The sequence below is a fragment of the Dendrobates tinctorius genome, unplaced genomic scaffold, assembly GCF_039654945.1.
Source record: "Dendrobates tinctorius isolate UK_male_01 unplaced genomic scaffold, ASM3965494v1 ptg000032l, whole genome shotgun sequence".
Classification (NCBI taxonomy): Eukaryota; Metazoa; Chordata; class Amphibia; order Anura; family Dendrobatidae; genus Dendrobates; species Dendrobates tinctorius.
In genome coordinates, this window is record NW_027361700.1 from 40,663,283 (window position 1) to 40,689,180 (window position 25,898).

General features: G+C 44.8%; 1 protein-coding gene across 7 annotated transcripts in view; it reads right to left on the bottom strand.

Moving 5' to 3' along the window:
• Positions 1-288: 288 nt before the first annotated feature.
• Positions 289-25,898, bottom strand: part of KAT7 (lysine acetyltransferase 7) — a 39,984-nt gene continuing 14,374 nt past the window's right edge. For all 7 annotated transcript variants that reach the window (XM_073572823.1, XM_073572822.1, XM_073572818.1 and 4 more), the window contains 9 exons: positions 17,662-17,760; positions 17,465-17,575; positions 14,913-15,104; positions 13,839-13,928; positions 13,562-13,702; positions 7,488-7,581; positions 7,265-7,411; positions 6,951-7,057; positions 289-5,625 (listed from right to left, as the gene is read on the bottom strand). In XM_073572823.1, the coding sequence (XP_073428924.1) occupies positions 5,524-5,625; positions 6,951-7,057; positions 7,265-7,411; positions 7,488-7,581; positions 13,562-13,702; positions 13,839-13,928; positions 14,913-15,104; positions 17,465-17,575; positions 17,662-17,760 (1,083 nt within the window). In that variant the 3' untranslated portion in view covers positions 289-5,523. The remainder of the gene's footprint in view (positions 5,626-6,950; positions 7,058-7,264; positions 7,412-7,487; positions 7,582-13,561; positions 13,703-13,838; positions 13,929-14,912; positions 15,105-17,464; positions 17,576-17,661; positions 17,761-25,898) is intronic.

Consider the following 25,898-nt stretch of genomic DNA (forward strand, 5'->3'; position numbering starts at 1 on the left):
CAAAAATAAAATAAAAACGGTGGGGTCTGAAACCAGACCCAAGTGCCTCCTACAGACACTAAGCAAAGAACAGGAGATATCTCATCCAGCGAGAGGGTGTATACTGCAGGGGAGGAGTTTACTTTTTCTGGTTTACTTAGTGTCCTCCTAGTGGCCAGCAGCATAACACCCACTGTCTGTGTCCCCCAATGAGGCGTAGGAGAAAGTTTGGTTTTGTAACACGCAATTTTAAAATAAATGCTTGTGTGAACTGGATCCCAAGAGATTAAACAAACACTGGCACAGGAGTCAGTCAGCAAGAAGAGTACATGCTTTATTGAGTAGGCGATATACTGCTATCATAGTAACAGAGATTTCACGTAACGGCCTACAGCAGAGAACATAAATAAAGTCTATTATCCAGTGCAAATAATCGGCAAAGCTGCACATAGAGGATCTCTACCATACTGGCAGATGGAGGGCAGGACTGCAGTCTCCTGGTCACGGATCACTGGAAGGACAGTATAGTACATAGCATCGTCTGCAGTGTGGAGGCACAGCGATGGGCACCAGTGCAATAAGCAACAGTGGGCACAGAACACAGCATTAGTGTGAATACATCACAATCGGCATTTGGTCTAGAACAGATCAAAGGATGGTGAAATTCTCCAGAACTCAGAGCAAAAGGACAGGAAGGCTATGAGCAGCATCATGGTGATAAAGGGTTTAACTAAAATTATAAAGCGCTGACATTCCCTCTTCTTATAAGACTGGAAATAAACAGCGCCACTCTTGTTCATGGACTAATATCGCAGCAATGCCAAACAGCCCAAACACGAATGACGCAGAGCGTGAGATGAGTAAAGAAAGCAGTGCACACGCTAACAAGTATGTGAACCCAAGGGGAGGCCAGCATGTCCAGGGTAGTGTCTGAGCTGTAGGCTGCATGTTCTAGAGCAGGCAGCCTTTCCTGTAGGACTTTTACACACAGATGTCAATCACTACATTGGACTCCTAAGTCTTGGAAGAGAAGCAATATAAAATACAAGTTATACTTAATATTTCATGAATGGTCTCAGCCCTTCTGGCTCTATAACATGCCATGTGCAGATTAGCATTCATATTACAAATGAGAGTTTCCCTTTAAGCCCTCATACTGCCAAAAATTGGATTGGAGGATATGGTGAGGGGATAGGAAGGCACCCTAACAGTTCTAACTAAATGTTCTGCTACACTGGGGCGCTGCCGACAGGTGTCTGTGGAAGGTGAAACTTCTCACAGGTAAAAGGAAACTTGTCAGGTTAGTAATATAATCTAATCTGCAGGCACAATATTTGTATGGAAAATATGAATAAAAGTAATAAGTCACTAAACCCTCTTATTCTGTGTTTAGTAATCCAGTAGACCATCCTAATACGGGATTAACAGATAACCTTTTCTTTTTTTCATACAGAGATCTCATTCACACCACAGACTTGCCTACTGGACTCAACTAATATTTAGAGCTCTGCTTATTTTGAGTATCTTAAACCTTCAGCTTAAAGGGAGTCTGTCAGCAGGTTTTTGCCATGTAATCGGACGACAGCTGGAGATAGAGGCTGAAACACTGAATGCAGAAATGTGTCATTTATCAACAACGTGTGTGCTGTTCAGTAACTGAAGGATTTATCACTAAGTGATCAACACTGCTGGACCGCCTCCACCTGTGATGAGCACCTCACTATCTATAGACCTTGTACATGTAGAGCCTGGTGTGGACGGGGTTAGCTTTCTCAGCTCTGCTTTATTCTAAATCTAAAAGGTCGGATTGTGTCAGTGCAGCTGCACCCAGTAATCTAAGTGATACATTGTTTGATTCAGCTTCTCTTTGCCTACATTAGGTTGCTCTCAGATGAAGTAGCAAAAACCTACTGCCAGATTCCCTTTAATGAGCTCTGTCACATGCTGCACACAGACTGCCCTGCATTTCCACATGAAAAATGTAATGCTGGTAAAAAGTCAATTATATCAAATGGGACTGTCAGGGACTATTATAGGTCTTTCAAAACAAGGCACATACAAGATAGCACAATCTCTGATACTTGAGGCTTCCATCTTTTGGAATCTTATACAGAGCCAATGACAAAGAACAATTCAATACTTCACTATCTGCTCTTATCCAGTGGGCATCCTGGTAACGACATGGCTCAGTCCGGACAAATCCACTCTACCAGGACAGGAACGCTAACACTGCATAAGTGTTCAGACACCCCAGTCTCCGCTTATCACACTGGCAAGCAAAAATGAAATTCCATCAAGTTGAATCCTTGCTTTTCACAACAGGAAGTATCAGCTGTCAAAGAGGCGATGTCATACCGATAACCTACGGTGGCACAATTGAGCATTCATCGGTAACACCACTCAGTTTATCTCAAAGTGGGCCAGGCTGATGACTGACTAGGAAAAATAGTAAAACCCTCCTACGGAGGACACCATGTAGAAATAAGGGAAAAGACAACTCGGCAAACAAAAGATTTAACCTGGCTTCATACATGTGCCTGTTTATGTTTCACACTGACACTTCAATAATAAAAAAAAAAAAAAAGTCAAAAGGTTAGAAGAAAAAGAAAAAAAAAAAAAAAAAAAAATAGGATATCACAGCTTGCCTCCAGCCAATCAAGAGAATGTGGTCTGGCAGTACCAGAAACCGTAAACAGCCTGAAAAAGCAAGGTGCCATTTATGGGGAAGACAAAACATACATAAGCACATCACAACTGCACCAACTTTGGTAGACCAGGACTCCTGGCCCAAAACCAAGCCCATACAAATTTGCATAAATATACACTGCCCCGCTGTACGTTTTCTCCTGAAATCCTCCCTCCAGTATGTTTCTCTGCCTCCTGTATGGGTGACCATTGGCCACGTATATCTAAGGTTCTTCTCACATGGCTCTCTAGCAAAAGATTTACCCTACTGCATCCTATGGGAATGATTCAGCCAATCCCCATTTATAATAACAAAAAAAAAAAAAAAAGCACAGATTGACAATCAGGATTTGGTAGCCACAGACTGCAATTTAAGGTTAAAATGCCAAAAATATTTTTCCATCAATATCTTGTAAAAAAATAAATGACTTTGTGGCAAGTAAATCTCGGTTACAGAAGTGTAAGCCACCAGCAACAAGTTTCATACATCACAATTTATCATCAAGTCTTTCTGCCACTTACAGCCTCAGTCACGGTGCAAGAAAAAGGGGATCTTAAAAGGGAATTTGGGATCCCTCACCCCAGTGGTCTGATTTGTTCTATTTTTACTGCAATACGAGGAACTAGAAGACGCATTCCTAACCCTCCTTCAATAAAAAGGTCTTTGGCTGCATTCAAACATCGATTGTACTATTCAGCATGCTGTTTTCTTCGTCAAACAGCAAATTATGGGGTCAAAACAGACATCAGCTATAAAACGCAACACGGAGGAAAACCATGTGACAAGAGAAAAACAGTTTTAGGTTAGGCCAAAACATTAGAGCGCATTAGCACGTTAGTCAATGGGGCTGCGCACGTCAGATTTTTTTTTTTTGCTTGGACTGTGCCGGTCCAAATTAAAAAATAAAATCACAGCATTTGAGAGTTTGACCCAATTATCAAATCGCACTCGGCCATGCAAGTCAATGAGTGCATGGAAACCATCTGAGTGCAGTCTGATTTCCGTACACTGACAGAATGGAGAAATTTTGTTCATCTTCTCCTCATCCTAGAGAATGGCATCACTGTATGCTGACACTCATGTGTCATTGCATAATTGGCCCGATTCACTCAGATTACAATCTACAGCTGTCTGACCCTAGACTTATACAGATGTAAAAACAGACCCCGGAGTCAACAGGTCCATGCAGAGAAGTGCCAAGGCAGGCTTGTCTCTTGTAGTTTGGGTGGGTGCAAGTAGATTTGGGCAGGACCCCTTAAAAAGCATGTTATTGTATACATGTACAGTATTTTATATATACACATATGTATTCATACACACAATATATACAAAACTGTGAACAATGTTTAAGGCAGGTGTGAAAAACATGCTGCAAAGTTAGAATGTTTCCAAAATTTGAAGTGTTAGATTATTTTTAGCATTTAGCTAAATGCAAAGAGAACAAAAAGAAATGTAAATTAAATCAATAACTGTTTCATCAGCCTTTGCCTCCAAAACCACACCAATTCTCCTAGGTACACATTCACAGTTTTTTGAAGAAACTCATCAGGTTGTTCGAAATATCTTGGAGAACTAATCACAGATCTCCTGAGGCTATAGGCATGCAGATCAAGGAGTCTGATTGGCTCCAAATTTATTCTGTAGCAGGACAACGAGCAAGGAGTCCTGGAAGTGAGGATACGGCCCCCACAGAGCCCAGATCTCAGCATCAGTCTGTGATTACAACATGAGGCAGGCGGCTTTGCACAAGCCTACAGCCACAGAAGATCTGTAGTTAGTTCTCCAAGATGTCTGGAACATCCTGCCTGCCGAGTTCCTTCACCATGTGTGTAAGTACCTAGAGGCTTTCATGCAGACTTGAAGGCGGTCACAACAAAACTGATTCAACTTCGATTTCTCTTTTGTTCATTCAGTTTACAATTTTGGTAACCGAGAAAAAAAATTAACACTTACTTTACAGCTTTTTTCCACACCCGCCTAAAATTTATTTACAGTGAAATATAAGCTCAGAGGTTGCCCCCTGTTGTCAGCTGCAAACTGAGGGAATGCAGCCATCTGTTTATTACTCCAAAGAGTCACCACAGTTCTCACCGAAATTGGTAACCTGTCCATGTTGAATATTAAAAAAAAAATAAAAAAAAAAAAATTCCTCCAAATAGAAAGACGCACTTTGTTCCAGGTACCTGCTGTGGCATTAGATGAGATCCGTTAACATCTATATGTATGCAGCAGATTTGGAGCTATGTCCAACATAGTTAAAAACAGAGTTACTGCAAGTATAGTTTCTGATGTGACCCTATTATGTATTCTGTGGTCATCGATCACCCAGATGGGACTTTGAGATGAATTATAATAAAAGTGATGCCCATTAATGCTGACAGTTTCTGTAACCAAAAATATTTTTGGCATGTGCTTAGCACCCGTCAGCCATCCCTGCACTGGGGCTCTATAGTTATGAATAGCAACATCTTTCGAGCTCCCACTGTGCTGGTATACACTGTACCGAACTGTGAAATCATTGCACAGACATCGCTAACAACTCAGCCTCTTCATTACCATTACACTCATTCAGTTTATGTAGACGTTATAATGAAACTTGTTGGCTCCAAGATGGCATTAGGACACTTATTGTAAGTGGAAATGACCAAATTCAGGATGATCTTGCTTGTCCCATCATACAACCACAAGGTGAAAGCAGAACCTGGTCTGACGAGTGAATGCGGAGACTCCAGGGCGGAGTGTGGTTTACCATAAGAACTTTAGTTTGGTGGAAGAAACCAGTTTGTCATTTTATATTAAAAATACAGAAATATGACAGGAGACTGCAGACTGTGGAGCTGGAATATTAAAATAAGTGTTCATGTTCCTTTGGGAGGTGTCCATTTCAGGCACGTCGGGTCCATTGCCTTATTGCTGTTGCTTCTCTTGGCTTCTTTTGCTGCCCATTCATCAATCAAATCCTTTGTAGGAAAAGAATGAATTGAGAATTACATTCATGGATAAAAAGGTGTATTCTAATCAACCTTAGGCCCTGACAATCCCCAAGAATTGAGGGGCCACAGCACTGGTCTAGTGTTGCATCCCCTTACATCTCTGCATATTTGCCCTCATGACCACTCAGTTACTCCTATGGGGCCATGTTATAGTTGTCACCACAGGGCTGCCAGCCATTCATTTTCAGGAATTAAGGATTTATGATAAAGGACTGTCTAGGATAAGGGACAAAAAAAAAAAAAAAAAAAAAAAAAAAGGTGCCGTAAATACATGTGAAGACACCCTCTGTTGACAGATTGGTCATATTAGTGTATCTGGATGACAACCAACATGGCGCCTTTTGTAGCACCCACAGGGGTCCCAGTGCTTTCCCAAACCATTAGCAGTACCCTGTGACAGGCCAGTAGATGTGGCAGAGGGATACTCTAACAACTGGGCAGATTTCTCATAAAGGTGCAAGTTATAAATAGTAATGGTGCCCATATGGGTCACTGGTCAGCCTTTCATGAAACGTAGCATTGGCAGATTCATGTTTACTCATCTCCCTCTTGAACATCCAAAACCTTATTCAGATAGGGATCCTGGAAGCTTACAATGCTGTAACCAAGGAGCCCAAAATAATGACAGGCAATTAGACGAAGTCATTGTCAGGCAGCCCCCACATACAAAAACTAAAGATGTCATATCACCCCCTGAACAGTATTGGTCACATGACTTCAGACGGCCAAGAAAAAAAAAAAAAACACATCTGATTTGCAAGTGGAAGCTAAACTCTATTCTATGACATTTTGTAAACCTGAAGCTAAATTTATTTAGCATTTTTTGGTCATTTCATGATTGCCTTTTTTACCAGCTTTCCAGCGGTTTTAATATTTATTTTTTTAAAACTTCATTCAATAATGAAGAAACCACTATCGTTTTTTGAAGCAAACGCACAAAAAGGAACAGGCATCTTTTTGAGCTTTCCCATTGACTTGTATTGTAAAGTACAGGGCCGCCTGAAGAACTGCCAGGCGTCTTTAGAAACCTGGAGCAGGTAAAAAGTTGAACAGTAATTAGTTTTCTACATAAAACACTAGATGTTCAGTCTTTTCAGCCTTTGCAGAAGGCCTTTACAGGAGGCTTTCGTAGCTGACTTGCTCCAAACCACCTAAAAAGAGCATCATGTGAACATACGCTTGAGGTCCAGCAAAATGGGATTAGCGCAAAGACTCGATCTCTAAGGTATCAACATGCAGGACATTTACAGATCATTCTGTCCAGGTGGGCTGGAGTAACAGGTTCATGTTACCTGTCTCTTCAGCACAAGATGCTTCCCCTTCCAGTATTTCAACATCTGTAAGGCCTGCAGGGTGCTCACAATATCGACAGGATTTACAGCAGTCTCTTGGCTGATTTCTAAAGAAAAATAAAAAAAAAAATAAAAAAAAGACAAGCATTTGCCCAATAAGTATGATTTGCATTTATTACATTAGCCTTCGAAAAAAGCCCATAAATTGCATCTCATGGGTGTAAATGCACTCTATAGGCAGGACCACAGGCGTTAAATATGTTGCTACTGAAATGCAGGGTAAAGAACCCTTACAAGGTCAGACAGAACCATACCTTTAATAGAGATCTCCTTGCCCTGGAAGGTGTGGAGGTATCGTAGCAGAACCTCCTTCCAGTAACTACGGTAGCTTATTAGGCCAAGGTCAGAGAGAGGCCGCTCCGGAGATCCCACCTTCTCCTCCACCTTGGATAGTAAATAACCTGGAAGACAGAAGACTGTTAGTTCTCGGTCTCCATTCTGCAGGCCATTAGTGGTATATGCAGATCAGACACTTACTAAAATCTATGAGCATCTTCCCGTAGCCCTGTCTCATGTACTGCGGCATAGTCAGGATACAGGACACGTTATAGTTCAGGAAAGAATTCTTCTCCTGCAAAATAATTGGCAAATATGAGGCGGCCGTCCACATCAGATATTTAGGATTTGAATCAATAAGTCTTATGCTCAAAGGAGCCCTATAAACAGGGCTGTGGAGTCGGTAAGCCAAACCTGCGACTCCGATTCCTCAATTTCCCTTAGACCGACTCAGACTCTACAACTTCCACATATATTGCTTATATTTAAGTGAAAAAATTATTGTAGTACAATGTGAACATCAGACATTTAATCATTTTTATGATACAATAATCAAGATATTTAGATAGAACATAATATATATTTATTGGAATACAACTTTAGAACACAAAAAACTGTAATAAATTGTAAATATGTAATACACTATGTAATATCAATTACATATATATAGTACAGACCAAAAGTTTGGACACACCTTCTCATTCAAAGAGTTTTCTTTATTTTCATGACTATGAAAATTGTAGATTCACGCTGAAGGCATCAAAACTATGAATTTACACATGTGGAATTATATAATTAACAAAAAAGTGAAACAACTGAAAATATGTCTTATATTCTAGGTCCTTCAAAGTAGCCACCTTTTGCTTTGATTACTGCTTTGCACACTCTTGGCATTCTCTTGATGAGCTTCAAGAGGAAGTCACCGGAAATGGTCTTCCAACAGTCTTGAAGGAGTTCCCAGAGATGCTTAGCAATGTTGGCCCTTTTGCCTTCACTCTGCGGTCCAGCTCACCCCAAACCATCTTGATTGGGTTCAGGTCTGGTGACTGTGGAGGCCAGGTCATCTGGCGTAGCACCCCATCACTCTCCTTAGTCAAATAGCCCTTACACAGCCTGGAGGTGTGTTTGGGGTCATTGTCCTGTTGAAAAATAAATGATGGTCCAACTAAACACAAACCGGATGAAATAGCATGCCGCTGCAAGATGCTGTGGTAGCCATGCTGGTTCAGTATGCCTTCAATTTTGAATAAATCCCCAACAGTGTCACCAGCAAAGCACCCCCACACCATCACACCTCCTCCTCCATGCTTCACGGTGGGAACCAGGCATGTAGAGTCCATTCGTTCACCTTTTCTGTGTCACACAAAGACATGGTGATTGGAACCAAAGATCTCAAATTTGGACTCATCAGACCAAAGCACAGATTTCCACTGGTCTAATGTCCATTCCTTGTGTTCTTTAGCCCAAACAAGTCTCTTCTGCCTGTTGCCTGTCCTTAGCAGTGGTTTACTAGCAGCTATTTTACCATGAAGGCCTGCTGCACAAAGTCTCCTCTTAACAGTTGTAGAGATGTGTCTGCTGCTAGAACGCTGTGTGGCATTGACCTGGTCTCTAATCTGAGCTGCTTTTTAACCTGCAATTTCTGAGGCTGGTGATTCGGATGAACTTATCCTCCACAGCAGAGGTGACTCTCGGTCTTCCTTTCCTGGGGTGATCCTCATGTGAGCCAGTTTCTTTGTAGCGCTTGGTTTCTGCCACTGCACTTGGGGACACTTTCAAAGTTTTCCCAAATTTTCGGACTGACTGACCTTCATTTCTTAAAGTAATGATGGCCACTCGTTTTTCTTTACTTAGCTGCTTTTTTCTTACCATAATACAAATTCTAACTGTCTATTCAGTAGGACTATCAGCAGTGTATCCACCAGACTTCTGCACAACATAACTGATGGTCCCAACCCCATTTATAAGGCAAGATATCCCACTTATTAAACCTGACAGGGCACACCTGTGAAGTGAAAACCATTTCCGGTGACCTCTTGAAGCTCATCAAGACAATGCCAAGAGTGCGCAAAGCAGTAATCAAAGCAAAAGGTGGCTACTTTGAAGAACCTAGAATATAAGACATACAGTAATTATATAATTCCACATGTGTAAATTCATAGTTACGATGCCTCCAGAGTGAATCTACAATTTTCACATTCATGAAAATAAAGAAAGCTCTTTGAATGAGGCGTGTCCAGACTTTTGGTCTGTACTATATATATATATATACACACCGTATTTTTCGCTTTATAAGGCGCTCCGGATTATAAGACGCACCACAAATTTTGAGGAGAAAAATAGGAAAAAACGTTTTTTTTAATAAAATGGTGGTGCCTCTCATAATCCAGGTGTCTTATTGCTTACCGGGGGTGGTGGCTGCGGTGAAGTGGGGTCCCAGGGTCGCTGCTGGAGGCAGGAGTGGGGTGATACTGCAGGCCACAGGAAGGGTTGAAAGGGTGCTCCGATGTGCAGCGCGCTGCCAGGGAGCTCGTGCTGCTACCAGGGGGGCTGTGCTGCTGCTGCTAGGGGGGGGGGGGTCTGTGCAGCAGCCCGGGGCTCTGCCCACATTTACCGGGTGTCCGTCGGCGCTGTGGGTGTCTCCGGGTGCCCAGCCGTGTCTCCGGTTCCAATCCCGGGGCTCTGGCGACATGCCAGAGCCCTGAGGCTTCCTGTTTTGGGCTCCGGCAATATGGCAGCGCATGCGCTGATGGTGACCTCGGGACTGATCTCGAGAGATGAGATTTCAGCGAGATCTGTCCCGAGATCACCATCAGCGCATGCACCGCCCCCGGCGGCGGCCGCAATATTGCCGGAGCCCAAAACAGAGGGAACCGAGAGGGAGCCCCGGGGCTCTGGCCTGTCGCAAAATGTCGCCAGAGCCCCGGGATTGGAACCGGAGACACGGCCGGGCACCCAGAGACACCCACAGCGCAGACGGACAGCCGGACACCCCTGCGGCCTGCACCCGGTAATGTATATCCTCTTTGTAAGACGCACCCCCATTTCCCCAAGTTTGGGGGAAAAAAGTGCGTCTTACAAAGCGGAAAATACTGTGCATGTATATATACATATATATATATACACACACACATATACATATATATATATATATATATATATATATATATATATATATAAAACACACTGACTTATCTCAGCTAAGACAAAGCCTAGATCCTCAGGATACATTCACACCATGGGCGAAGCCGGGATCAATCAAACCTAGGAGGGGGCAGAACCTCATACTGCACACCCCAGCTGCTGCAGAACCTCATACTGCACACCCCTACACTTGAAAATAAAGCCTGCACCTTAAGAACATGTGGTGATGAATGCAGTCTATTTATTCCAGCTATCAGTTGATGTTGATGTGTTACTGAAGACGAGCAATGCCTGTCCTGGGCGTCCTTTTGGGCAGCTATGAGGTGTACCTGACTGGTGCGAAAAAAAAAAAAAAAAAAAAAAAAAAGGAGTGTTAGTCTGTGTGCTACCCGGCTTTCATTCTTTTTGGTGCAGATAAGATATGGATAGACAGATATGGATAAATGGATAGATAGAGCAGATTTCTAATCTGCTTTTGCTATTGAAAACATTATCTATGAGCTCAAAAACCTTTCAGGTGATGCGGATTTTTAAAAAGCTGATCTGCTTTTGCAGCTGAAAAACGTATCCTCAAAAAACGCAGGAAAAACGCTGTGTGTGAATGTAGCCTTAGATCAGGAATAGAACAGCCATTTATAGGACATTTCATAACTTTCCCAAATTCCTATGAAAAAATATTCAGCGCATTCTGCATTGAACTACTGTACCCAATTTATTACATATTTTAGGAGTCGGTCCATTTTATACCGACTCCACAGCCCTGCCTATAAAAACAATTATAATGGAACCAGGTATATTCATTTAAATGGGGCGTGGAGATGGTGGTCAGCTATAACGCACACCCCGGAGACATCTTCCTTCTCCCTCTTTCAGCGTATGTGCCGGAAATGGGGACATGTTTTATAAGTGGTAGGTCTAGCTGTGGAGCCGTAGCCATTGTGAATATCAGTGGTTCCCCGGACCAGACTAATTTCACTTCCTGATGAAACTTCTATGGTCTGGACACCATAATGAGCTCATAGACAAGTGCCTAGTTATAGGTAGACTGACTTCCATTCTACATGCTGGTATCAATGCGTCACTTTACTGCAACCTCAAGTGTTCTTCCCTGATGGACCATGAATGGGGAACTGTGGAAAGGACTACGGATTGCTAGCTATATGGGGTTTACACATGTATGTGGGAGTAATGACAGCACTTTTGATAACGCTGGGTAATTTAAGCAGTCACTTTTTAACCCCTTCACAACCTACGATGTATATGTAAGTCATAGGTTGTGTCTCTGCATGTTAAATGCCGCTGTCAATCTCAAACAGCGGCATTTAACATGATCGTGCTGGAAGCACTTCACTAATCCCGCCCATCGGTGCCAGTCACATGGTAACGGAGCACCGATGGGTTGGCATGACAACCTGGGGTCTGCAGGAAACAGACCCCTGTGGTTGTCACTGCCGTTCTGCTATGAGCACCACCGAGTGGACAGTTCATACCAGTTGATCAATTATGCTATCGCGGCTTCAAGTCTCCTAAAGAGACTATTGAAGCAAGCAAAGAGTAGGAAAAAAACGGCTTAACAAGAAAAAAAGAAAAATCAATATGCCAGAAATTTACACTTGGGATTTTTTTTTCCCCGTTTTCAAGTACACGATATGGTAAAACTAATGGTGTTGTTCAGAAGTACAACTCGCCTGGCAAAAAACAAGCCCTCACTTGGTCATATCAACAGAAGAAAAAAAAAAAAAAGTTATGGCTCTAGGAAGGAGAGCAAAAAACAGACTCAAAATCCCAAGGCCGTGAAGGGGTTAATTATCCTGTTTATACCTATTGGTATCGTTATGTGTGGGGCATCTTACTCTAGGTTATGCATTTATTGTGTCTAATGTGACTTAAGGAATCATGATTAGGTCAGAGGTGTGTATTTATATTTGGGTCAGAAGAAACACTATAGGATTGAGGTATTTTGTAGCAAATTTACACTTATTTTAATGGGATGTTTATCCATATACAAGATCTGTCTTTCATATAGTGTGATTGTTAGGGCTTTCCAGGGATAGTCGTTAACGAGAGGGGGCACCCGTTTGCGAGGTGTCATTAGGGTGCCATGGATAAGTAGGGAATTTTTTTTTTTTCTTCTTCAGGGAAGCATATCCTGTAGTTGTACTTGTTTCTTGGTAGGCCTTTACCCCCTTGGTTTTGTACACTGTATAGGTTACTGACATGTGACCTTTGTATCAGTTGTTTTTTGGTGTATTAAGTGCAATATTTATTTGTGGTGTACTTTTAATCGATATTAATAAAGTACCGTATTTTTCGGATTACAAGACGCTCCGGATTATAAGACGCACCCCAAATATTGAGGAGAAAAAAAAATATTTTTTAAATAAAATGGTGGTGTTTCTTATAATCCATGTGCTTTATTACCTACCGGGGGTGGAGGCTGTGGGGTCCCAGGGTCACTGCTGGAGGAGGCAGGAGTGGGGGGGTGATGCTGCAGGCCACAGGCTGGGATGAGGTGTTCAGATGTGCGGCGTGCCGCTGTGGTGTCCGGCGCTGCTGTGGGGGGGTCTCCGATGCTGCCAGAGCTCTGCCGACATTTTGTGAAAGATCTTGGTGCCGAGATCTCCGCATGCGCATCCCCCGGCAGCCATTTTCCCCGGAGTCCACTGCACAGGAAACCATGGAACTGCCGGGGCTCTGACCTTTCACAAGAGACCCCGCATCAGTACAGCCGGACACCCCCCTCATCCAAGCCTGTGGCATGTAGCAACGGTATCGGTAAGGTATGTATGTATTATAAGACGCACTCCCATTTTCCCCTCATTTGGGGGAAAAAGGTGCGTCTTATAATACGAAAAATACAGTATACATCTTTTTACTAGTGGGGGGTCTTTTTCATGTTAAATTTTTTTTCTATCTACTCTTTATTCTCCAACCATTTACACACAGGGAGTTGCCCAGCAGTAGACACATTATATATATTTTTAGTCTAAGCTCATCCTTGGCACAGTCGCAACAATCGTGACTTTTCTCATCCACTCACTGAGGGCATGGTCTGTTTGGCCATGTGATAGATTTCCAGGTATATCTAGTCCTTGGTACAGACAACCAAGGAAACATCTGAGAGATCCTACCTTTGAGAAATAGCCTATGAGATGGCAGCCGGTGTTGTCTGCCTCAGTCATGACATAAAAGAGAAAAGGCTCGACGTCGTAATAAAGCGTTTTATGGTCTAGGAAAAGCTTGGCAAGTAGGCACAGGTTCTGGCAGTAAATCTGAAATCAGAATGGTTACAGCGACATTAATAATCACCCATCAGTAATGAGATTTGCCCAGTGCAGTTGATTAGAGGCAGCAACTGTTTAATGTGATGGCTACAAGACAGAAAGCCATTAAAGCTCTAATGCCAACCTTGTTTTTCTTGCCGTCTACTTCAAAAACAGAGATGGATACCTTACGGTAGATCTCGTCTCCAGGTGGATGCTTCCACACGCACTTCGCCTGCACAGAAAAGGAAGAGGTGGCCAGGAGATGGAAAACAAGACTTGGAAAACCTGACCGATACATCAGGAGGAATCCACCGGCCCCAAGTTTATTACAATTGAGCGTAAGACCTCCATCTTTAGTTTTACACACTGCAAACTAATTTTTAAAATTATCCTAATATGGTGTATGGACCCTCTGGATCATCATCTACTTGGGGTACTTATGGATCTCACCCATCAATGCATGCATGGTTAGCTCTTAGCACCCTTCATAAGAGATGCATGAATATCTTACAGCAATAAGGTGGGGGGCAGGTCAGAGATGTGTTAAAAAGGGGGTTGTCCAGGTGCGGAATTAAAGTCTGCAGTCACTGCCATACATAGTCAGAATTCTTTGGTTCTGACAACAAGAATGGGCGGTCACGTGACAGCAAGTTTGCGATCTGCACTAAACCTGCATGGCCTCACTCAATAAAAGTGAATTGAGAGAGACAGAGCAGGTCTAGATGGCAAGTGAAAGCACGTATGCACAGTACATACGTACATACTTTTGGTCACAGACAACAGCTCTAGCTGCAGACACCAGATAATTCACTGAGTGAGGATTCAGAGTGACTGTAGACCTTCATCCCCAAACCTGATAACCCCCTTTAAAAAGGTGAGACAACTCCATTAAGGAAAATTTGTTACCAAGTTCAGACTACAGATATGTCGTGCTCCTCCACAAATGTGGTGGGGAGAGTTGGATTTGCATTGGGAATGTTGGATTGCAATGACTGATCCTTAATCTTCAGAGGTGTCAAACAGCAGCTCATTCCCCCAATCTTGCTCCTCAAAACTCATGTACACTGGGGAGGTCATGTTTAATACATGTGTACAGGGCACCTGGATGAAAAGCCACCAGTCGAACATTATTACAGTACATCATTAGATGAATAAGAGCCAAGTAGTTACACTCAAGGGACGAGTGAGACACATGTGATGCTGGATCCCCACTCACCATGTGCCTGCGCAGGATAGTTTGACTCTTCATATACTTGAGACAAAACTCGCACATGTACAGCCGCCCTAGCCGGGCATACTCCTCAGGGTATGGCGAGTGGTACCAGGTGTCCAGCTCATATCTACCAAACACGATTGTCTTTATCATGTTGCTTCCTTCTGTGATCTGACCCTGCAACCGAAGTTTCTCCTACAAAGATAATAGTTGGTCCATTAAACTATGGGTGCCATATAAATCCCTGCCCAAAATAAAATGTTAGACTCCATGTTACTGAATATGTATAAAACACACACCTAAACCATAAAAGGAAACCTGTTATGGACACATCTAACCTCTTCAAGCTCATATTAACCCCTTCATGACCGGGGCTTTTTTTTGTTGTTTTTTTGTTTTGCGTTTTCATTTTTTGCTCCCCTTCTTCCCAGAGCCATAACTTTTATTTTTCCGTCAAAATGGCCGTGTGAGGACTTATTTTTTGCGGGGCAAGTTGTACTTTTGAACGACACCATTGGTTTTTACTATGTCATGTACAAGAAAATGAGATAAAAATTACAAGTGCGTTGAAATTGCAAAGAAAAAAAAAAAAAAATGCAATCCCACACTTGTTTTTTGTTTGGCTTTTTTGTTAGGTTTACCAAATGCTAAAACTGATCTGCCATTATGATTCTGGAGGTCATTATGAGTTCATAGACACCAAACATGTCAGGGTTCTTTTTTTATCTAAGTGGTGAAAAAAATTTCCAAACTTAGCTAAAAAAAAAAAAAAAAAATTGTGCCATTTTCCGAGACCCATAGCGTCTCCATTTTTCGTGATCTGGGGTTGGGCGATTGCTTATTTTTTGCGTGCCGAGCTGACGTTTTTAAGGATACCACTTTTGACTTTTGTGCATACACGTTCTTTTGATCGCACAATATTGCATTTTAATGCAATGTCGCAGCGACCAAAAAACGTAATTCTGGCGTTTGATTTTTTTCTTGCTACGCCGTTTAGCGATCAGGTTAATTTTTTTTTATTGATAGATCGGGCGATTCTGAACGCGGCGATGCCAAATATGTCTGTTTGATTTTATTTTTATTGTTTTATTTTTGAATGGGGCGAAGGGGGGGTGATTTGAACTTATGTTTTAATTTTTTTCATATTTTTAAAACCAATTTTTTTTTTGCCCACTTTTGGCATGCTTCAATAGCCTCCATGGAAGGCTAGAAGCTGCCACAACTCGATCTCCTCTGCTACAAAGAGGCGATGCTCAGATCGCCTCTATGTAGCAGATTTACTGCAATCCAGCATCAACAACCATAGAGGTCTCAAGGAGACCTCTGGTTGTTATGCCGACGAACCGATGACCCCCGATCGATCACGTGATGTCCAGAAGCGCTTGTTAAATGCCACTGTCAGAGTTTGACAGCGGCATTTAACTACCGTAGTTAATAGCCGCAGCAGATCGCGATTCCGCCCATGGCTATGGCGGGCACGTCAGCTGTCCAAAATAGCTTACATGTCCCGGCTTTGAGGTGGGCTCACCGCCGAAGCCCACATCAAAGCGGGGGTACTGCCATCGGACGTACTATTCAGTCCGATGGCAGTAAGGGGTTAAAAAAACGAACAAAAAGCCTTTAAGTAAAAAAAAAAAAAAAAAAAGTGCTAGAAAATGCATGATTTCTTTTTAAATAAGCACTGAAAATTGCAGAACAAGAAAACAAGTGTGTTAAGGAGAGGCCTTATGGCTTGTGAGTATGTTTTTTTACTAGTAGCCAGTGTTGCCGCACAGTTTTTGAAACAGGAGATACTTCCACAAACCGCAGGCAGGATTTTTTTTTTTTTTTTATAAACTACAATATTTAAAATAGAAGGCAGGTTACTGAAGGATCAGCGACCTGTCAGTTAAGCCACAATGAAGAGGAGTCCAGAGAGCACCAAATAAAGACCCGTCCACAAGCCTGCCCTGAAGCGCGAGAATCTCATTAAATGAAAAAGATTAAAACCACAAAACTGATTTCTTCAACCGAGGTATCATTTTAATCAGTGTAACAGCGCCAACCTGACAATGCCTGTAGTTTACTAAAAGTCCTGATGACAGGTTCGCTTTAACATATAAAAGCCCGCTTGAAGGATAGCCAGGTCACTTTAGCAGCTTTATGACTTTTGAAGGCTGAAGCGGTTAAGAGAAGATAAAAAAGATGGATTGTATGGAAAGAAAGTAGTGGTGTCATTACTGTGCATACATATGTGCATTATTTTTTTAGTTTATTGAGCACTTGCAGGTGGCTTCTGCCTTAAAAAGACACACAGCGTGTTAGGCCACATGCACACATTGAGCATTTGGTGAGTTTTTTTCACATCAGTATGTGTAAGCCAATACCAGGAGTGGGTGATAAATACAGCAGTGGTGACATATTTCTATTACACTTTTCCCCTGACTGTTCCACTCCTGATTTTTGCTTATAAGTACTGATGTAAAAAAAAACAAAAAAAAAAACAACAACCATCAAGTACTCAATGCGTGCACACGTGGCCTTAAGGTTACAGCCATTTTGCCTCAAATTCTTACCAAGTCCTCTGAGGCTCTGGCCTGAGCCCTTCGAAAAAGCTCAAGGTCATACTCGCTGGTAAGGTTCTCCAACAGCGGCTCCCTGGTGTTGCCATACGTCTGCCTATGTTCCTGTGAGTATAGAGGCACTTGTTTAGACTAAATTGCAAGATTTTTTTTCTTATACATTACATACATTTACAGTTTTCTAGCATTACCATATACTTCTCCTTCTGTTCTTTGGTTAAGCCAGAATTGCGTTTCTTCCTCATTTCGGTGACTTTTTCTTTATAACGAAGCTGACGTTCAGTGGGAGCCTGTAAAGACAGATAAGCATCAACTAACAAAACCAAACAGAATAGTCTAGAAGTGTGCGAGTAAGGATAGATGGACTTTAAAGCTTTTACATTGTCCTTTAGGAGGAGATGGAGTTCTACATCCCTTAACCCCTTCCTGACATCCGACGTACTATCCCGTCCACGGTACCCGGGCCCGTATGACCGTGGACGGGATAGTACGTCTACCGCGATCAGCGGCGCCCACGTGGTGAGCGTCGCTGATCGCGGCCGGGTGTCAGCTGATTATCACAGCTGACACCCGGCACTATGTGTCAGGGGCGGTCACGGACCGCCCCCGACACGTTAACCCCTTGCACACCACGATCAAACATGATCGCGGTGTACCGGGAGTTAAAGGGAAGCATCGGGAGGGAGGGGGCTCCCTCCGTGCTTCCCTGAGCCCCCCACGGCAGCGCAATGTGCAGCGCTGCTGCCGTGGGCTCCTATCCTCCAGGCCCCCGAATCTAAGATGGCGACGGGGGCCTTCGGGGACCTGAGGAAGCTGGCTTCCTCAGTGCCTGCAAAGCGCAGGCAAGAGGAAGTCTTCTTCAATGCCTGTGACAGATTGCTGATCTGTCACAGTGATCTGTGATGTGACAGATCAGCGATCTATCACAGGACAGTGATGTCCCACCTGGGACTATGTAATAAAGTAAAAAAAAAACGTAAAAATAAATTTAAAAAAAAATAAAAATCGCCAAATAAATTAGAAAAAAAAAAAAAAAAAAAATATTCCCTCAATAAATCCATTTTTTGGAAATAATAAAAAAAAAAAAAAAACAATAAAAGTACACATATTAGGTATCGCCGCGTCCGTAATGACCCGCCCTATAAAACTGTCCCATTAGTTAACCCTTTTAGCGAACCCCTTAAAAAATAAAAATAAAAAACGAAGCAAAAAATAATGATTTATTATCATACCGCCAAACAAAAAGTGTAATAACGCGCGATCAAAAAGACGCATATAAATATCCATGGTACCGCTGAAAACGTCATCTTGTCCCGCAAAAAACGAGCCGCCACACAGCATCATCAGCGAAAAAATAAAAAAGTTATAGCTCACAGAATAAAGCGATGCAAAAATAATTATTTTTTATATAAAATAGTTTTCATTGCATAAAACCGACAAAGACATAAAAAAACGACCTAAATGAGGTATCGCTGTAACCGTACTGACCCGAAGAATAAAACCGCTTTATCAATTTTACCGCACGCGGAACGGTGTAAACGCACCCCCCCAAAAGAAATTCATGAAACGCTGGTTTTTGTTCATTCTGCGTCCCAAAAATAGGAATAAAAAGCGATCAAAAAATGTCACGTGCCCGAAAATGGTACCAATAAAAACGTCAACTCGTCCCGCAAAAAATAAGACCTCACATGACTCAGTGGGTCAAAATACGGAAAAATTATAGCTCTCAATATGTGGTGATGCAAAAACTATTTTACAATAAAAAGCGTCATTTAGCGTGGGACAGCCGCCAAACATAAAAACCGCCATAAATAGTAAGTCAAACCCCCCGTTATCACCCCCTTAGTTAGGGAAAAATAATAAAACTAAAAAAAAAGTATTTATCTCCATTTTCCCGTTAGGGTAAGGCTGTGTGCACACGCTGCGGATTAAGTGCGGATTCATCCGCGCGGATTTTGTAAAATCCACAGGTGAAACCGCAGGTCAAAAGACCTGCGGTTTTACCTGCGGATTGCTCTGCGGTTTTGTCCTGCGGTTTTTCATCTCCTCAATAGAGGAGATGGCAAACCGCAGGAGAATCCGCAGAAAGAATTGACATGTCAATTCTTTCTGCGGATTGAAAACCGCAGATAATCCACGCGGAAAATTCCGCACCGTCTGCACTGCGGTTTTTGATTCCCATAGGGAAGCATGGTACTGTACACCGCAGCAGCATCTGCTGCGGGTCCGCAGCAGCATCTGCTGCGGGTCCGCAGCAGCCAAAACCGCTGCGGAACCGCAGCAAAATCCGCAGCGTGTGCACACAGCCTTAGGGTTAGGGCTAGGGTTAGGGTTAGGGTTAGGGCTCAGATTAGGGTTAGGGGTGTGTTGGGGTTAGGGTTGGAGTTATAATTGGGGGTTTCCACTGTTTGGGCACATCAGGGGCTCTCCAAATGCAACATGGCGTCTGATCTCAATTCCAGCCAATTCTGAGTTGAAAAAGTCAAATGGTGCTCCTTCCCTTCCAAGCTCTGCCATGCGCCCAAACAGTGTTTTACCCCCACATGTAGGGTATCAGCCTACTCAGGACAAATTGCAAAACAATTTTTGGGGTCCAATTTCTCCTGTTACCCTTAGGAAAATACAAAATTGGGGGCAAAAATATCATTTTTGTGGAAAAAAATGATTTTTTTTATTTTCACGTCCGAGTGTTATAAACTTCTGTGAAACACTTGGGGGTTCAAAGTGCTCACCACACATCTAGATAAGTTCCGTGGGGGGTCTAGTGTCCAAAATGGGGTCACTTGTGGGGAGTTTCAATAGTTTAGGTACATCAGGGGCTCTCCAAACGCACATGACACCCGCAGACCATTCCATCAAAGTCTGCATTCCAAAACGTCACTACTTCCCTTCCGAGCCCCGACGTGTGCCCATACAGTAGTTTTCTCCCACATATGGGGTATCAGCATACTCAGGACAAATTGGACAACAACTTTTGGGGTCCAATTTCTCCTGGTACCCTTGGGAAAATAAAAAAATGGTGACTAAAAGATCATGTTTGTGGAAAAAATACGAATTATTTATTTTCACGCCCGGGCATTATAAACTTCTGTGAAGCACTGGGGGGGTCAAAGTGCTCACCACACATCTAGATAAGTTCCTTAGGGGGTCTAGTTTCCAAAATGGTGTCATTTGTGGGGGGTTTCCACTGTTTTGGTACATCAGGAGTTTTCCAAACGCGACATGGTGTCCGATCTCAATTCCAGCCAAAAACGTCAAATGGCGCTGCTTCCCTTCCGAGCTCTGCCATGCGCCCAAATAGTGGTTTACCCCCACATGTGGGGTATCAGCGTACTCAGAACAAATTGCACAATAACTTTTACGGTCCTGTTACCCTTGGAAAAATAAGAATTGAGGGTGAAAAGATCATTTTTGTGGAAAAAAGATGGATTTTTGGTTCTTACCGTAAAATCTCTTTCTTGGAGCCTTCATTGGGGGACACAGAATACCATGGGTGTATGCTGCTGCTGCTAGGAGGCTGACACTATGCAAAAACAATAAAATTAGCTCCTCCCCGGCAGTATACACCCACCGACAGGCACCAAGCACCTCAGTTGGTGAAAAAGCAGTAGGAGAAGCAACGAGAAAAAACTCGAAAAATATGTACCAACCCAACAGGGGACTCTAAGACCCAACACGGTACAACTGAGACAGGGAGGGTGCTGTGTCCCCCAATGAAGGCTCCAAGAAAGAGATTTTACGGTAAGAACCAAAAATCCATCTTTCTTTATCGCCTTATTGGCGGACACAGAATACCATGGGACGTCCCAAAGCAGTCCCAAGGGTGGGAACAGCAAAAAGGAACGAAAGTAACCGAAAGGCTCAGGTCGGCCGGTGAGCCACCGCCGCCTGCAGAACCTTCCTACCAACCACAGCATCAGACGAGGCCTGGGTATGAACCCTGTAGAACCTCGTGAAGGTGTGCAAAGATGACCAGGTTGCAGCCTTGCAAATTTGCATGGCCGAGGCCTGGTGACGAGCAGCCCACGAAGCCGCCACAGCCCGGGTGGAATGAGCTCTTACTCCCGGAGGGGGCCGCTTTTCCTGAAGACGATACGCTTCCAGAATGGTAGAACGAATCCAGCGAGCGATCGTGGATTTGGAAGCCGGAAGGCCCTTCTGGCGACCTTCAGAGATGATTAGCAAGGAATCGGACAGACGGAAGGAAGAGGTCCTGGCAAGATAGACACGCAGGGCTCTAACTACGTCCAGTTTGTGGAGAGACTTCTCAAGAGGATGAGATGGAGCCGGACAAAAAGAAGGAAGGACGATATCCTCATTGATATGGAAAGCGGAAACCACCTTTGGAAGAAAAGAAGGAACGGGCCTGAGGACGGCTTTGTCCTGATGGAGAATGAGGTAAGGGGAACGACATGACAAGGCCGCCAATTCAGAAACTCTTCTGATGGAGGAAATGGCGATCAAAAAGGTGACTTTCCAAGAGAGAAGGGACAAAGGAATGTCCTGGAGAGGCTCGAACGGCGCCTTCTGGAGCGCGCTAAGAACGAGGTTGAGATCCCACGGGTCTATTGGCGAATGATGAGGGGGAGCCACGTGGGAAACCCCTTGTAGAAAGGTCTTGACCTGTGGTAGAGAAGCTAGCTCTCTTTGGAAGAGGATAGAGAGAGCGGAAACCTGGCCCTTGAGCGTACTGAGGGACAGACCCGCGTCTAACCCAGCTTGAAGAAACCCTAGGATAGACGGGATAGAAAACGACATTGGGAAGACTCTTCTATCATCGCACCAACGGAAAAAAGCCTTCCAGTACCTATAGTAAATGCGGGAAGAGGCTGGTTTCCTGGCTCTGATCATAGTTTGAATAACCTGACTGGACAGACCTGATTCCTTTAGAATTGCGGTCTCAATGGCCATGCCGTCAAACTCAGAGACTGAGAATTCTCGTGGTAAAGGGGGCCTTGCGAGAGAAGGTCTGGACGGTCCGGAAGCCTCCAGGGAACGTCCGCGAGCATGTTGACCTGTTCCGCGTACCAAGGCCGTCTTGGCCAATCTGGAGCAACTAGAATCACTGGTACACCTTCCGATTTTATCTTTTTGACCACCCGAGGGATCAATGCCAGAGGCGGGAACAGATACGGAAGTTGAAACTGGGACCACGGAGTCACCAGTGCGTCGCATGCGACGGCTAGAGGGTCCCTGGACCTGGCTACGAACTGCGGCACCTTGTGGTTCATCCGAGATGCCATGAGATCGACATCCGGGGTGCCCCAACGGTCGCATATCTGAGAGAAAACCGCGGGGTGCAGGGACCATTCGCCGGACGCTAGGCCCTGGCGACTCAGAAAGTCGGCTGCCCAATTTTCCACCCCTGGAATATGGACGGCGGAGATTGTCGGAACGTAACGTTCTGCCCAGCGGAATATCTTGGCCACTTCTGACATTACCTGTTTGCTGCGCGTACCCCCCTGATGGTTTATGTACGCCACGGCCGTGGCGTTGTCTGACTGAATGCGGACCGGCTTGCCGGAAAGGAAGGGCTGCCAGTGAAGAAGGGCCAGGAAAATCGCCCTGATCTCCAAAAGATTGATTGGAAGGAGAGACTCCTGTGGCTTCCAGCGTCCTTGGGCCGCTTTCTGATGGAACACGGCTCCCCATCCTAGAAGGCTCGCATCGGTGGTGATGATTTGCCACTGAGGCGGAAGGAAGGACCTCCCTTGGAGAACTGACGCTGGCCGTAGCCACCAAGTGAGAGACTGCCTCACTCTGAGAGGAAGCCGAATAGGACGGTCCAAGGACATCGTGGTCTTGTCCCAGGCTGAAAGCAGAGACAGCTGGAGAGGGCGAAGGTGATACTGCGCAAAGGGCACTGCCTCCATGGAGGCCACCATCTTCCCCAGGACCTTCATGCCGAACCGAATGGGAATGGGAGCAGGCCTCTTGAGAGTTTTGATGCACTTGGACAGAGTTGTAAATTTTTCCTTTGGAAGAAAAACACGGGCTAGCTCTGTGTCGAATTCCATACCCAGAAAGGTCAGACGCTGGGTGGGGACCAGAATGGACTTCTCCTTGTTGACTAGCCAACCTAGGCGGCTGAGAGTGTCCAGGGTTATCTGAAGGCTCCGAAGACAGTCCTGGCGAGACGAACCCTTGATCAAAAGATCGTCCAGATAAGGGATGATGAGGATCCCTCTGGAGCGAAGGATGGCCATCACAGTCGCCATCACCTTCGTGAAAACCCGGGGCGCTGAAGCCAGGCCGAAAGGAAGAGCTGTGAACTGAAAGTGGTCTCCCTGAAACGCAAATCGAAGATACTTCTGATGTTGCACACATATTGGAATGTGGAGATAGGCATCCCGAATGTCCACCGAGCAGAGAAATTCCCCGGGCTCCATGGAAGCAATCACCGACCGAAGAGACTCCATCCTGAAATGAAGAATCTTCATGTGGCGATTGAGCAATTTGAGGTCCAGAATAGGACGAAGAGAGCCGTCTTTCTTCGGGACTACAAAGAGATTGGAGTAGAACCCGGAAAACCGTTCGTCTGAGGGAACGGGAACAATGACTCCGGCGGAAAGAAGGGAGGAAATGGCCTGCAGAAAACCCGGAATCTGGGCCCGCTGTCGCGGAGGCCGAGACCGGAAAAACCGTCTGTTCGGGAGTGAAGCAAATTCGATTTTGTAACCGGATGCGACGAGTTCTCTGACCCAAGCGTCGTCTACAACGGACAGCCAAGCATCCGCGAAAAAGGAAAGTCTGCCGCCCACCCTGGAAGAAATTCCAGGTGGGGGTGACCCGTCACTTAGACGAAAATCTGCCGGAATTGGCTCCTGCAGATCTGGAATATTGTCCTCTAGCTCTCCAGCGAGGAGCGGGTTTGTAGGAAGGTTTCCTCTGATCCCGCTCCCTGGTGGCAGGCGGCCGATCCTGTTGAGTGGCTCTCTCCGTGGCAGAGAAGGGACGAAAAGGCCTGAATGGTCGAAACCCCCTTCTGTTGAAGGGACGTTTTGGTCGAGACTGGGGAAGCGAAGTACTTTTGCCTCCAGTGGCATCGGAAATTATCTGATCCAGCTTTGCTCCAAAGAGCCTAGAGCCATGGAATGGCAGATTGGTAAGCGACTTTTTCGAAGTAGTGTCCGCATTCCATGACTTTAGCCAAAGGACTCGGCGTACAGCTACTATGTTGCTGTTAGCCCTTGCTACGCAGCCGGCCGCGTCCAAGGAGGCGGCCAAAAGGTATTTTCCCGCCTGGTTAATCTGATCTGCAAGATCTGCCAATTCGTCTTGAGGAGCTGACGCTAAGATGCCTCTGCGAAGGATTTTTGCCCAAGCGGAAATGACCTTCGCCACCCAGGCGGATGCGAAAATAGGGCAGAGAGGCGCCAGATGCCTCAAAGATAGACTTAGCCAGAGATTCAATCTGCCTGTCAGTAGGATCTTTGAGCGACGCCCCGTCTGGCAGAGAGAGCACCGTTTTAGAGGCTATCCGGGATACTGGAGGATCTACCTCTGGAGCCTTGGACCACTTTGAGAGCAGTTCTGCGTCAAAGGGGTACAGAACGTCCAAATACTTGCGGCCTGAGAAACGTTGTTCAGGGCGCTCCCAGTGTTTGGCTAAGGTAGTATTGAAATCGTTGTGATTGGGAAAGGTTCGGGACGGAGGTCTGGCTCGTCTAAGGACAACCGAGCTTTCCTGAGCTGGAGCCTCATCCTGTTTAAGTTTTAGTGTTTGGAAGATAGCTGCAAGAAGACTATCGACCATGTCCCGCGTTTTAGAAACGCTGTTCCCCTCAGAGCTAGCTTCCGAATGAGAATCATCGCCTGACTGAAGGCTGTCATCTGAGGAAGGAGAAGGAGGCCTGGGAGCGGAAGGGCCCTGCGAGCTCGAGGACGAAGTGGACAGAGCCCGCTTCCTAGAAGACCTTCCCCGTCTGTCTCTCTGAAGGTCGCGGTCAGGTGCGGACGACTCACCCCGAGAGGTGGTCGGGGCAGAGGTGGCTGAGGATAGCTGAGGTAATCGTTCTAAAACCTGGACCAGCGACTGTGATACTTTTGTCAAGTCAGAAACAGACTGTGACATTGTAACGGCCCACTCCGGGGGGAGAGAGGAGGGAAGAGCGCCCTCCGCCCGGGACTCTGTGCGCTCCTGAGATGCTGACATATTGGAAGGACTGCAGGGGGGGCAGAATGGGGACGACTGACCCGATGCCCACTTCTTTTTACAGCGCGCACAGGCGTAATAGATAGCGGTGGGCCTGAAGCAGAGATCCCCTGAAGGGTTGGGCATAAGTAGACTGCACTGAATGGCCGCAGGATTTAAGGAATAACTGCCGAGGAGAGCTAATCTTTGCCTCAGAGCAGAGGCTACCGAGATTCTGTGAGCAGCAGAAAACGCTGAAGTGTCCCCCAAACAGCGCAGGAAGGAGTGAAACAA